This window comes from Panthera tigris, chromosome B2 (assembly GCF_018350195.1).
Source record: "Panthera tigris isolate Pti1 chromosome B2, P.tigris_Pti1_mat1.1, whole genome shotgun sequence".
NCBI lineage: Eukaryota > Metazoa > Chordata > Mammalia > Carnivora > Felidae > Panthera > Panthera tigris.
In genome coordinates, this window is record NC_056664.1 from 74,185,871 (window position 1) to 74,198,259 (window position 12,389).

General features: G+C 41.4%; 1 protein-coding gene and 1 pseudogene across 15 annotated transcripts in view; one reads left to right on the plus strand and one right to left on the minus strand.

The window, feature by feature from the left end:
• Positions 1 to 12,389, minus strand: part of UBE3D (ubiquitin protein ligase E3D) — a 240,704-nt gene that overhangs the window by 224,113 nt on the left and 4,202 nt on the right. For all 15 annotated transcript variants that reach the window (XR_006217734.1, XR_006217735.1, XR_006217733.1 and 12 more), the window contains exon 2: positions 2,441 to 2,637. Coding sequence is in view for 12 of the 15 variants with exons in the window: in XM_042986728.1 (XP_042842662.1) it covers positions 2,441 to 2,637 (197 nt within the window). In the remaining 3 variants the exon portion in view is untranslated. The remainder of the gene's footprint in view (positions 1 to 2,440; positions 2,638 to 12,389) is intronic.
• Positions 3,539 to 3,901, plus strand: LOC102954198 (annotated as a pseudogene).

Genomic DNA, 12,389 nt, shown 5'->3' on the forward strand with positions numbered 1-12,389 from the left:
ACGAATAAACAAATTTTCAGTGAAACACTCCCCCCTGCTGGTCACCCAGCAGGATCCACTGGCTCAGGTTCAAGTCAGAACTTCCTGACAGAGTGGCATCCTGGGAGAGCACTGCCACCTGGGGATGAATTTAATGCTTGTGCTGTATCAGATTTTACTGTAGCCAGTTCCCTGTCAAAGGTCATGATCTGACTTATGTTCCAGTCAGAATACCATAATGTGTTTACTATAGTCCTTAAAAGAACGTTTATAGTTGAAAAGTCAACTTTTTAAGAACCTCAAAACACAACTAAATGCTAAAAATGTCAAAAGTCACTTCCTACACTACATTTTGACTCAAATTAACATCAGTATGTATCTATCTGATATTTATTCATCCAGCAAATATTTATTCACCACCTATTATGTGTAAAGCACCAAAGCTATTAAGTACTGAGATCTATTTTGCATACCCTTTTATACGCTACCGAACAGGTCTTTGAAAGTCTTCCTTTTCAGATATTTGAGTAAAATGTTTTACAAATGTAAAGGAACAGGAGACCAATGGAATGCAAACAATATGCAAACCAACATACAGCAATTTCTTCTGTTCTACAGCTAAAATGAAACAACAATGCTTGCTGATTCAAATTTTTTCTATTAATTCAAGTTTTGCTATTTATCAACTATTACAGAAGGTGGGTAGGCAACAAACCAACCCCATCTCCAGAAGGCCTCCCTACCTCCCCAGTGTGGGATCTAAAAGCACAAATCCAGAAAACTAGCAGAAGATCTGAAAATACCCCAGTGTGGCTTTCATGCCTGCCTTTCCCCAGTTTCCATTATTAGTCTATTTCCCATCTTGGTGACCCCATTCTTCTTTCCATGGTTATTACAACAGTCATTTTTAGCATTTGGATATGTCACTTGAGCTCCATGACATTTCATTTTCCAACCCCGTATTCCTAAAACCAACTCTGCCCAACTCAGACTAGTTATTCACTAATCTAGGACTTGAGCAAAAATGACTCTCCAATGAAAGAGCAGCACAAGACTCAGGGGAATGCTCCACATCACCTACATGGCTCTTCAAAACAATCCTGCTGACCCCACCTCTAGCGTCCATGTCGCTCAAATGAAAGGCTGAGCACAGATGAAGCAGAACAAAGTCCCCGAGTGCAATTGAAACAATTATGATCCTTCCCTGATAATGAGCATCTCATAGGTCTGTTACAGCCTGTTTCCCCTTTTTACATCGTTTTTTTTAAGTTTATTTATTTATTTTGAGAGAGAAGGAGAGCGTGTGCGCACGCATGAGTGAGCAGGCAAGGAGCAGAGAGAGAGGGAGAGAGAATCCCTAGCAGGTTCCGCACTGTCAGCACAGAGCCTGATGCCAGGCTTGAACTCACACTGAACTGTGAGATCATGATCTGAGCTGACATCAAGAGTCAGACACTTAATGGACTGAGCCACGCGGGTGCCCCTCCCCTTTTTACATCATTTTTAATCCTTTAAAGCATCTTACTTCCATGGTAAAAGATTTAATGAACCAATATTTTATTCAATAAGTTACTCTGAGAAACATTTCTACCATCTGACTGAATGTGGCAGTAACAAAATATCAGAAACATAACAGGCATAGCAATAATCAAAATCAAATTATACATCAAACTCAATTTCAGAATCTTTATACGTGTTGCTCTATCTGGAAATGTCTCTACGTGGATGAGACCACTTTCATCATTCCATCCCCTGGTCGAGCGTCACCTCCTTGGAGTGGTCTTCCCTGGGCACCTTTCACCCTAGTCACTCCCCATCCCATTATTCTGCTCTACTTTGACCAGAGCACTTTTCTCTGTGCCCAAGTAACTTATTTGTTCATTATCTGTTCCCACCCATGAGAATGTAAGCTCCCAAAGAGCAGAGACCTTCTGAGCGTGGTCACTTCTGTATCCCAGCACCTAGATCAAAGCCTAGCACACAGCGTAAGACAATGTTTGTTGGGTGGATGAATACTAATGCTTGAAAATCAACCAGGTGTTGCACAATTGCCCTCTCATTTAATTTTCAGTGAGGTAGGTAATCAACTCGCCAAGGTAGGTAATTTTACAATTAAAGAAAGAAGGCAGGGGTTACATAGGAAATCTCTGTACCTTCTGCTAATTTTGCTGTGAACCTAAAACTACTCTAAAAAATAAAATCTGTTAAATGGAGGACAAAAAACCCACTAACCCCCGCAACCCCCTCCCAAACAAAACTTCGGAAAGGTTAAGGGGCATGTTGAACTGCACACCTAATAACTGGCAGAGCTGACAAAGAAACCTTCTGACCATCAGCTCTTTCCATGCTGCTGCAGAACAGTCTTTTCCACCTGGGAAAAGGTCAAATTTTCAAAGGGAGAATCAGCTTTGATTTACAATGAAGAACTAAATGCTAAAACAGGAGTGCTGGTATCACTTACTGGCGTTGGATTCTGCCCACACCTGCAGCCGCAGGTGCAGCCCATCTCCAGCCACGTACTGCAGCCCTCGGCAAGAGGAAGGTACAAGCCTGACCTCTGCTGGAAGCCGGAGCTCTGTGCAGTCTGCAGGGGTCTTCACCTGGAGTGATGATGGTGTTATAGAAATATCCATGGGCGTACCTCCTTCTTTAGGCTCCCTGGTAATTAAAAATAAGACACACAAAAAATTGCTTCTCAATGATGAAAACCACACGATACACAAGACAAAATGGCCGAGGATCTCTCTGTTCCTTTTCAATAAATGCTTTAAAGTCACTGGCCTCCCAAAATAGCAGTGAACAGATCATAAAAGAAAACATCATATACTAGATTTACACGAGGTCAGACTACTTTTCACAGTCACAGTAACATGAAAGTTCTGGAACATATTTTTATTCTTGCTTTTTTTATGGTAATAATGATGCATTTTTAAATGTGCACTTTTCCCCATTGCTAATAAAGATTCTGAGCCCCAATTCTCCTCTATTCTAATGCTTTCTGCAGCTACTCCACCTAGACCTTCGTGGTGGAGGGATATTTAAATTTTAAGTTTTTAGCCGCGAGATTGAGTTCTAATGCCAGTTCGTGGGGTTGCTCCCAGGGCCATCCTGCACACACAGTCCACCTTCCACCTCCTAGTAGCCCTTATTTCCTCCCACCAGTTTCCCCAAATGCAGGTTCTCTGAACTAGCACGATCTAATGCTGGCCTGTCCTACATTATGCACTTGTTCTTCAAAGTATTTCTGGTAAGAGAACTCAAGGCAGCACATTCATCTACGGCTTATTCACCTATGCATCCCTTGGCCCTATCATGGTTTATACATTCATTTACTTTTTCACTCATTCATTCAATACACCTATTTTGAGTTCTATTATGTGCCAGGTACCAGAAATACAACAATTAACAAGATATTTTCTCTGCTCCTCACCCCCCCTACTCCAAGTAGGACACAGGTAAGTGAACAGGAACGATCAAGGGAGTGTTAAAACACGTGGCGAGGCCAGGATGATGAGTCGCACCGGGAGGGGGTTGGGGGACAGCCTGCCAACTTCAGGACATGTTCCTCATGATCTGGTGCCACAAGACAATCATCTTCACTGACGCCAAGGAGTTGAACCACGGTCAAGCTGAAGCGCATCATTGAGCGTATCCTCAAGCAGCCGCCCATGCAGCTGTACACGGCTGACCAGCTTCTGGATGATGGCAAGACACCGGGAGTGTGGCTTCACCAGTCCGGCAGCACGGCTGCAGGCCCCACCCACTGTGGGCCTGGCCTTCTGGGCAGCTCCACCCACTCCCCTGTGCACCAGATGAAGTCTTTAAGGGCCTGTGCACCAAGCCCTTCTCCAGCCTGCCTGGGCTGCCTGCTGTGATGAAGCCACAGGACTCAGGAAGCAGCACCAACGAACAAGTGGCCTAGTGAGTGAGAGGGCCCTGAACCCAACCCCACCTTGTGCCCCACCCCCACTCATAAAAGACATTTGGGTGTCAAAAAAAAAAAGCAACTATGTTGCATTGCACTTATTCATGGTAAATACTGAGTACTATGGAAGCACCGAGAAGGGCTGCAGTAACTGTCAGAGGTCAAGCACTGTTATTTGAATAATGAATGGGCTAGTGAGTGAAATATTCTTCTGAGACTAGAATTACAATGATGCTGTATTTTACTTACAATAAAGTATTGTCATTTGATATACAGGATTTTGATAAGACCAGGATTACATGAAATGAAAGATACAGAAGAAAACACTTAAGAAAACAATCTAGTGATGTATGAATACCAGATATGAAAGGATTTGCTAATCCAATTCACTACAAGCACAAATCACTTGGAGTAGCCAATCAAGAGTAAAATAGAGTACATTCCCTGTCCACCAGGCACCAAAAGCATGGCAGGGGATGAAGACATATTGAAATTATCCTTATATGAAGCTAAAATATGCTTAGCAGTGTTAACAGAGGTGTCAAGCATTCTGACTCCCTCTTAAGTGCAGACAGCAGGGGCAGGCCATCAACTTGGTATAACCTAAGTACAAAAGGTAGGCCATCTACTTGAGTGTTATCTAAGAACAGAGATCAAACCCTGTGTTGAGGTATGAATCTTGATCAGGCCTCTTTCTTAGAAAACCTTAAGATTACTTTCTGGCTAGTTTCTCTTCAAAGCATATGAATCTGCACCTAACTGGCAATACAGAATATTAAGACCCTGAGTCTTTTCCAGGGAATACATCCCCAAACTCTTGAGTCAAAAGTCTAATTTTGAGAAGGCACCTGGCTGGCTCCAGGTGTCGTACCTCGTTGGTTAAGTGTACAACATGGGCTCAGGTCATGATATAGCCCTGCACTGGGCTCTGTGCTGACAGCTTGGAGCCTGCTTCGGATTCTGTCTCCCTCTCTCTCTGCCCGTCCCCTGCTCACACTCTGTCTCTCTCCCTCTCAAAGATAGACAAACGTTCAAAAAAAAATTTTTTTTTAAGTCTAGTTTTAAGAACCGATGCTCAAGAAATAAACTTCAAAGGGTGCCTGGGCGGCTCAGTCGGTTGAGCATCCAACTCTTGATTTTGGCTCAGGTCTTGATCTCACGGTTCATGGAATCAAGCTCCTCATTAGCCTCAGCATGGAGCATGAAGCCTGCTTAAGATTCTCTGTCCCTCTCCCTCTGACTCTTTCCCCCACTCCCGCTAGTGCTCACTCTAAATAAATAATTAAAAGAAAATAATAATAATAATCCTCTAAAGCAGAGGTTAGAAGGGCCAGATGGTATTTCAGGTTTTGCGGGCCATATATGGCCTCTGTTGCATATTATACTTTGTATTTTTAAAAAAAATTTTTAAGTGTTTATTTATTTTTGAGAGAGACAGAGTGTGAGTTGGGGGGGGGGGAGGGGGCGGGCAGAGAGAGGGAGACACAGAATCCAAAGCGGGCTCCAGGCTCTGAGCTGTCAGCACAGAGACAGATGCAGGGTTGAAACTCACAAACCGTGAGTTCATGACCTAAGCTGAAGTCAGATGCTTAACTGACTGAGCCACCCAGGCGCCCCCGTATTTTATTTCTAACAATGCTTTAAACAATATAAAATCCACTCTTAGCTCATAAGCTGTACCAAAACAGGCCATGGGTTAGATTTGACCCATGGGCCATAGTTTGTTGACCACTGCTCTAAAGATGTACAATTTGTCCATTTTGCTACTTCAGCGATTTTTAAGCTGGACTGTGCAGTTGGCACTTAGAAGTGCCTCAAGGCATATCATGGGGTTTCTAGGCCTCACCCCCATCCCATCTCTGGCTTACCACTCTTCTTCCCCTTCCTGAAAAATTCAGCCAATTACAGAGGGCTAAGTAAGGTAGGAGGCATCTATGTAAGTGTCGGAGAACCAGAGTGGCCTGGGATGGATGTGAGAAACCCAGCAGAGGAAGGAAGGAGGGCATCCACCAGGACAGCCACTACATAGGGATGTCAGATCTCAAGAGGGATGAGGAGAACTCTAAGGATGAGGGGTGAGGGTGGCTGTTACAGGGTATAGGGCTTCAGAGCCTGCCTTAGACTGTTCGTGTTGCTATAATTAAATACCATAGGCTGGGTAGCTTAAACAACACACATTTCTTACAGTTCTGATGGCTAGGAAGTAAAAGATCAAGGTACCAGCAGATTTCGTTCTTCCTGCAGGCCCTCTACCTGGCTTGTAGATGGCCGCCTCCTCATTATATCCTCACATGGCACGGAGCATCTTCTGTGTGTCTTCTTATAAGGGCACTAATCCCATCATGGTGGCTCCATTCTCATGCCCTCATCTAAACCTAATTACCTCCCAAAGGTTCTATATCCTAATACCATCATATTGGGCATTAGGGTTTCAACACATGAATTTTGAGGGGACACACAAATTCATTCCATAGCAGAGCCCAAGCAGATACCAGGAAGGTGTCAACACTGAGTGGGGAGGAGGGGGGGATGGGAAGCAGCAAAGGATGTCTGCAGAAGATAAGTTACATAAAAGGGAATTAACCAAATAGATGTATGTCATGAGAATAATGGAAGCCAGTATTCTCGCTGTGGGAGAATACAGTTACAAAGAGGGAAAGGGAAAACACCAGAATGGATCCTACCACCATAGACTAGAATTAGAAATACTAGTGTGGAGTCATGGTATATAATGTGGAATCAATGTATATAAGTAGATACAGTAATACAGATGTATATGTGTGTAGATGTATGTATAATATACAAACACACAAGCATACACATACAGCCATTCATACATAAACATCACATATATGTCACATACACACTACTTTTGTCCACTAAGACCTGGGAAGAGTGACATGTCAATAGTAATGAGAATACTTTGTGCTCAGATTTTGGTTTCGAAAGGTCATTTCCCACTTTAAAACAAATGAACAAACGCAAAACAAAATAGCATTCCCTGAAAAAATAACTATATCCAGGGCTGGAACAGGAAAAGAATGAGATGAGCCTGGAACATGTTGCTGTGCAAAGAAAAAAGTCAAGGAATAATAGGAGCACATTAAAAAAGACAGAAATCCACTTGAAGGGACTCCCCCTGGCCACATCCGGTATAACCGGAGCAAAAAAAGTAACCCAATGAATAAGACCATAGGTCTATACTGATGTAAATGAATGAATGAATAAAATGAAAGTCTGATGAGGAACAAGAGCATTTACAGATAGTCTCAAAGGACCTCTACAAGTAATATTTATTGATTATAAAGAGACAGAGTCTTGCCAGACTGAATCAGCAAGAGCAGGGAGTCAGAACTGGCTACTGCACTCAGCAAGTCTGAGAGAACAGAAGCATGAAGATTTCTCCTATCCCTTGTCAACCATACATTATTCTTCCTGAACACTGAAGCTCTTTCCAGTACATATCAAAACTCCCCAGGGGTATGGCAATGCAAAAGGTTTGAGATTCCCGTACATGTGACAAAAGGTTTTGGTTTTTTTTGTTTTTTTACTCCATTTCAGATTTGTCCTTCTTCATTCCTATAAAAGCAGTAACCCAGTCAGACAACTTCACCTAGGCCCCTGTTCTGGTGTGCATTTACTGTGAGTTTTTGTCTGCCTATGCTACTTGCACTCATAAAGCTAAAGCACTCAGCCTTCTGCCTTCTGGAAGATAAAGAAGTAGTTTCATCCCTGTGATATCCTTGTTCTGTAGTTACTCTGATGATAGCCAGTGAGGTTGTTAAAGTTTGCAGTATTCTTCTCTTCTTTGAATGGTTGAGGAAGGGGAAGGGGAAGAACATCCTCTTTCTTTTATGATAGTGCAGATATGCTAGCTTAAAGTGTATGTTTGCATTTCCTTATAATTAAAATACTGTTCAATTTGTTTTTTATAGACAGGGAAAAATATTTTACATAAATTGACTTCACGATTGAAAACCAGATGCTTTAGGCTGAACCATCATAGCTTCAGACTCAATGTTTTCCTAAATAAAAATGTTAAAGCCTCAAAAAAAAAAAAAAAAGGAGTAACTTTGTGGTGAAGGTAGATATCATCTTATCTACATGCTCAAAGTTAGATGAACTTTAATGGAATAAGTCAAAATCATGTGCTACCTGATAGGATGCAATGAGAACACAGCATCACTTCTGTGATATTCCTGCCAAAGATGTACAACCTGACCCTAATCTTGAGGAAACACGAAATAAACCCAAATAGAAGTATATTCCACAAAACAAATAGGCTGTCATCTTTAAGTGTCAAGATTGTGAAGGTCGAGAAAAACTGTGGAAAGTTTCCAATTTTAAGAGACTAAGGAAGGGCGCCTGGGTGGCTCATTAGGTTGAGCGCCTGACTTCAGCCCAGGTCATGATCACAGGGCTCGCGGGTTTGAGCCCTGCCTTGGGCTTTGCACGGGTGGAGAGGAGCCTAATTCAAATTCTCTGCCCCCCTCCCTACCTCCTCTCTCTGCCCCTCCTACACGCTCTCTCTCAAACATAAATAGACATTAAAAAAAAATAAAAGACTAAGGAAACATGACAATGAAATGCAATGCATGATTCTGACCTGGGTTCTTTTGCTATTATAGATAATATGCGGACATGTGGCAAAACTTGAGCGAGGTCTGAGTGTTAAGACAGCAGTAATGTGTTTTCCAGTTTTGAAGGTTGTGCAGTGGTTATGTATGGGAATGTTCTTGCTTATAGGAAATATACAGTAATATAGTCAGGAGTGACAGTAACTTACTCTCAAGTTTGAGACTGCAAAAACAAAGCGTTTGAGGACTGATTTTCCACCGGTTTGAGACCTGATTTTATATACTTGAGGCTTTCTTCACCGTGCACTTAGATTCTTTCAGGTGTCACACCCTGCTTGAATCTATCCAATGACTGTCATCTCATTCTGAGTACAAGCTAAAATCCTTTCAACGGCCCATTGAGACCCAGTGCTATACTAGAGAAGGTTGCTGAAATTCCAGGCATTTTGCAAACCAGCTGAAATCACTTTGGTAGACATCATTCACAGTGAAAGTATCTACATCATAACAATCAGTAAATGCTACAAATGAGGAAGATTTTTTTGTGTTTGATTGGTTCCCCTGGAAAGCAGGTTTTTAAACATTTACTAGCATACCCCTGTAAAACCATTTGCTACGTGCTCCACCAGTCCGCCCACCTCTCTCTGAACTAGGCACCCCTCATATTTTCTGTTCTCTCGGAAGGAAATGGTCTTCCAGCAGGTATATAGTTCCAAACTTCTGCCCTTTCAGTTTATTACTCAAGTGCTGCTTTCTCACTTGGATGTAATCTTTTCTCACTAACCCTTCGTGTTTTATTTTTTTCTACATACTTATCTCCATTTAATATATGATTTGGGGGCTCCTGGGTGGCTCAGTTGGTTAAGCGTCTGACTTTGGCTCACGTCATGATCTCACAGTTCATGGGTTCGAGCCCCGCATTGGACTCTGTGCTGACAGCTCAGAGCCTGGAGCCTACTTTGGATTCTGTGTTTCCTTTTCTCTCTGCCCCTCCCCTGCTTGAGCTCTGTTTCTCTCTCTCAAAAGTAAATAAACATCTGTGTGTGTGTGTGTGTGTGTGTGTGTGTGTGTGTGTGTTATTTGTTTTGTGTAATTTCTACTCACCTCTCACCCGCTGCCACCATTAGACCGTAAGCTCAATGATAGCCAAGATATTTTTGCTTTTGCTATTGTCACTGTTCACAGCTGTATACCCAGCACTTAGGACTCGAATTTTTGGCACTAGAATAGGAACTCAGTAAACATCTGTGGACTGAATAAATGAGTGGCCAAGATTTATCCCAGGAATGCTAAAATAGCTTAATATAAATAGATTTTTCTTATGCAATTCACAGACGTAAAGATGAAAGGAAAACATATGACTATCACAATACATGCAAAAATCATTACAGAAAAAATAGTATCTTCATGATTAAAACCCATAGTAAACTAGGAATACAAAGGAACTATGCAATCTATCACACAGATTTGCCAAAAATTTCATCATACTTAATGATAAAATGCTAGAAACACTTATTTATTTATTATTTTTAAGTAGGTTTCCCACCCAGTGTGGAGCCCAATTGGGGGCTTGAACTCACAATCCTAATATCAATACCTGAGCTGAGACTAAGAGTTGGCTGCTTAACTAACTGAGCCACCCACACGCCTAGAAACACTTAAGATTAGGAACAAGATGGGTGCCTGGCTGGCTCAGTTGGAGGCGCATGCAACTCTTGATCTCGGGGTTGTGAGTTTGAGCCCCATTCTGGGTGCAGAGACTCTGTAAATAAATAAAACTTAAAAAAAAATTAGGGGTGCTTCGGTGGCTCAGTTGGTTAAGTATCTGACTTTGGCTTAGGTCATGATCTCACAGGTCCTGAGTTCGAGTTTTGCATAGGGTAAGCTCGAGCCCCACTTCAGGTGAACTTGAGCCTTGAAGCTTGAGAGCTTCTCTCTCTGTCCCTCATGAGATTCTCTCTCTCCCCATGCCTCTTGCTCACTTGCAACTCTCTCCAAAATAAGAAAAAAAAAAGATTAGGAATAAGAATAAAACTCAATCATATCATTTACATTAACTGAAATAGGTTAAAAAATTTCATTAAAACGCAAATTATCAGAACGTATTCAGAAAAACTCCACCCAGCATATGTTTAAAAAAATTTATATATAGGGGTGCCTGGGTGGCTCAGTAGGTTGAGCGTCTGACTCTTGATTTTGGCTTAGGTCATGATCTCACGGTTCATGAGATCAAGCCCCAAGTCAGGCTCTGTGCTGACAGGGTGGAGCCTGCTTGGAATTCTCTCTCTCCCTCTCTGCCCCTCCCCTGCTCTCTCTCTCTCGCTCTCTCTCAAAATAAATTAATAACCATTTAAAAAATTTATATGTAAAGACATAGATTAATAGTGAAAGGATAGAAAGATACATGATGGCAAACAGTACAAATGTTTTCTGACAAAGACATTGAGTAATTTCACTGGGAGAAATGGCAGTCTTTTAAACTAATGATGATAGAAAAACTGGACATCCTTACAGGGAAAAAAAAAAAAAGGGAAATTTGATTCCTATCTTACTCCAAACACACAAAAATGAATTCCACCTGTCAAAGCTAAAACTATGTAACTCCTAGAAAATAAACTAAGAGGAAAACTTTACCATCTTGAGGTAGGCAAAGATTTCTTAAGACACAAACAAAACTAATCATTAAAGAAAAAAATGCAACAAACTAAACTTCATTGTAATTAAAATTTTCTGTTCCTGAAAAGACACTATTAAGGAAATGAAAAGGTAAGTTACTGATTGGGAACACGCGTTCACACATTCACAAGGGCATAAATGAGAAAGGTCTTATTTCCAGACTATATAAAGAACTCTTTAAATTTAACAAAGAGACAAACAATCTGATTGTTTTCTAATGACAAAAAATTAGAAGACACTTTCCAAAGGAACATGTGTGAATGACCAAAAGGCAAATGAAAAGGTGCTCAATACTATTAATCAGGAAAATGCAAATTAAAATGACAATGAGATAGCATTTTGTACCATTACAGAATTAGGTCATTTCCTAAGAGAAATGAAAATGTCAACCCACTAAAAGACTTATACAACAATGCTATAGCAACTATATTCACAATAATCAAGTTCTAGAAAAACACAAAATATCCAGAAATAGAATGGATAAATTGTATATCGATACAATAGAAAACTACTCAGTGAGAAAAAAGAATAGGCGACATGTGCAACGGCATAAATCTCAAAACCACTGTTAAAGGAAAGCCAGAAACGAAAAAAGCACATACTGTATGAATCCATTTATATCCAACCATGGCAAAACTAATCCCTGTTAAAGAAAATCAGAAGAGGGGCGCTTGGGTGGCTCAGTCGGTTAAGCATCCGACTTCGGCTCAGGTCATGATCTCTCAGTCTGTGAGTTGGAGCCCCGCATCGGGCTCTGTGCTGACAGCTCAGAGCTTGGAGCCTGTTTCAGATTCTGTGTCTCCCTCTCTCTGACCCTCCCCCGTTCATGCTCTGTCTCTCTCTGTCTCAAAAAAAAAAAAAATAAATAAGCGTTAAAAAAAAATTTTTTTTTAAAGAAAATCAGAAGAGTGGTTGCTTTTGCTTTTACCAGGGGCAAGGTGGTGATAAAGTTCAACAGCCAAAGACTATCAGGGACAAACTAGCAAAGTCAGGTTTCTTCACTTGCTTAAACAAGAGAGAGTAGTAACCCAAGGGAACACTGAAGGGCCTCTTTGATGAGAGGAAGTAGGGAGGTTGTCTTTTGTTTTTGTTTTATGTAAGTTTGCGGCTGCTAATAACCCTACAAAGTGGACTGGAATTGGAGAGACTTGTCTGAACTTATGATTTAAGAGGTAGCGGGAGAAACAGAAGAAAAAGAGAAGGGTAATAAATATCATCCCCATTTGACAAGG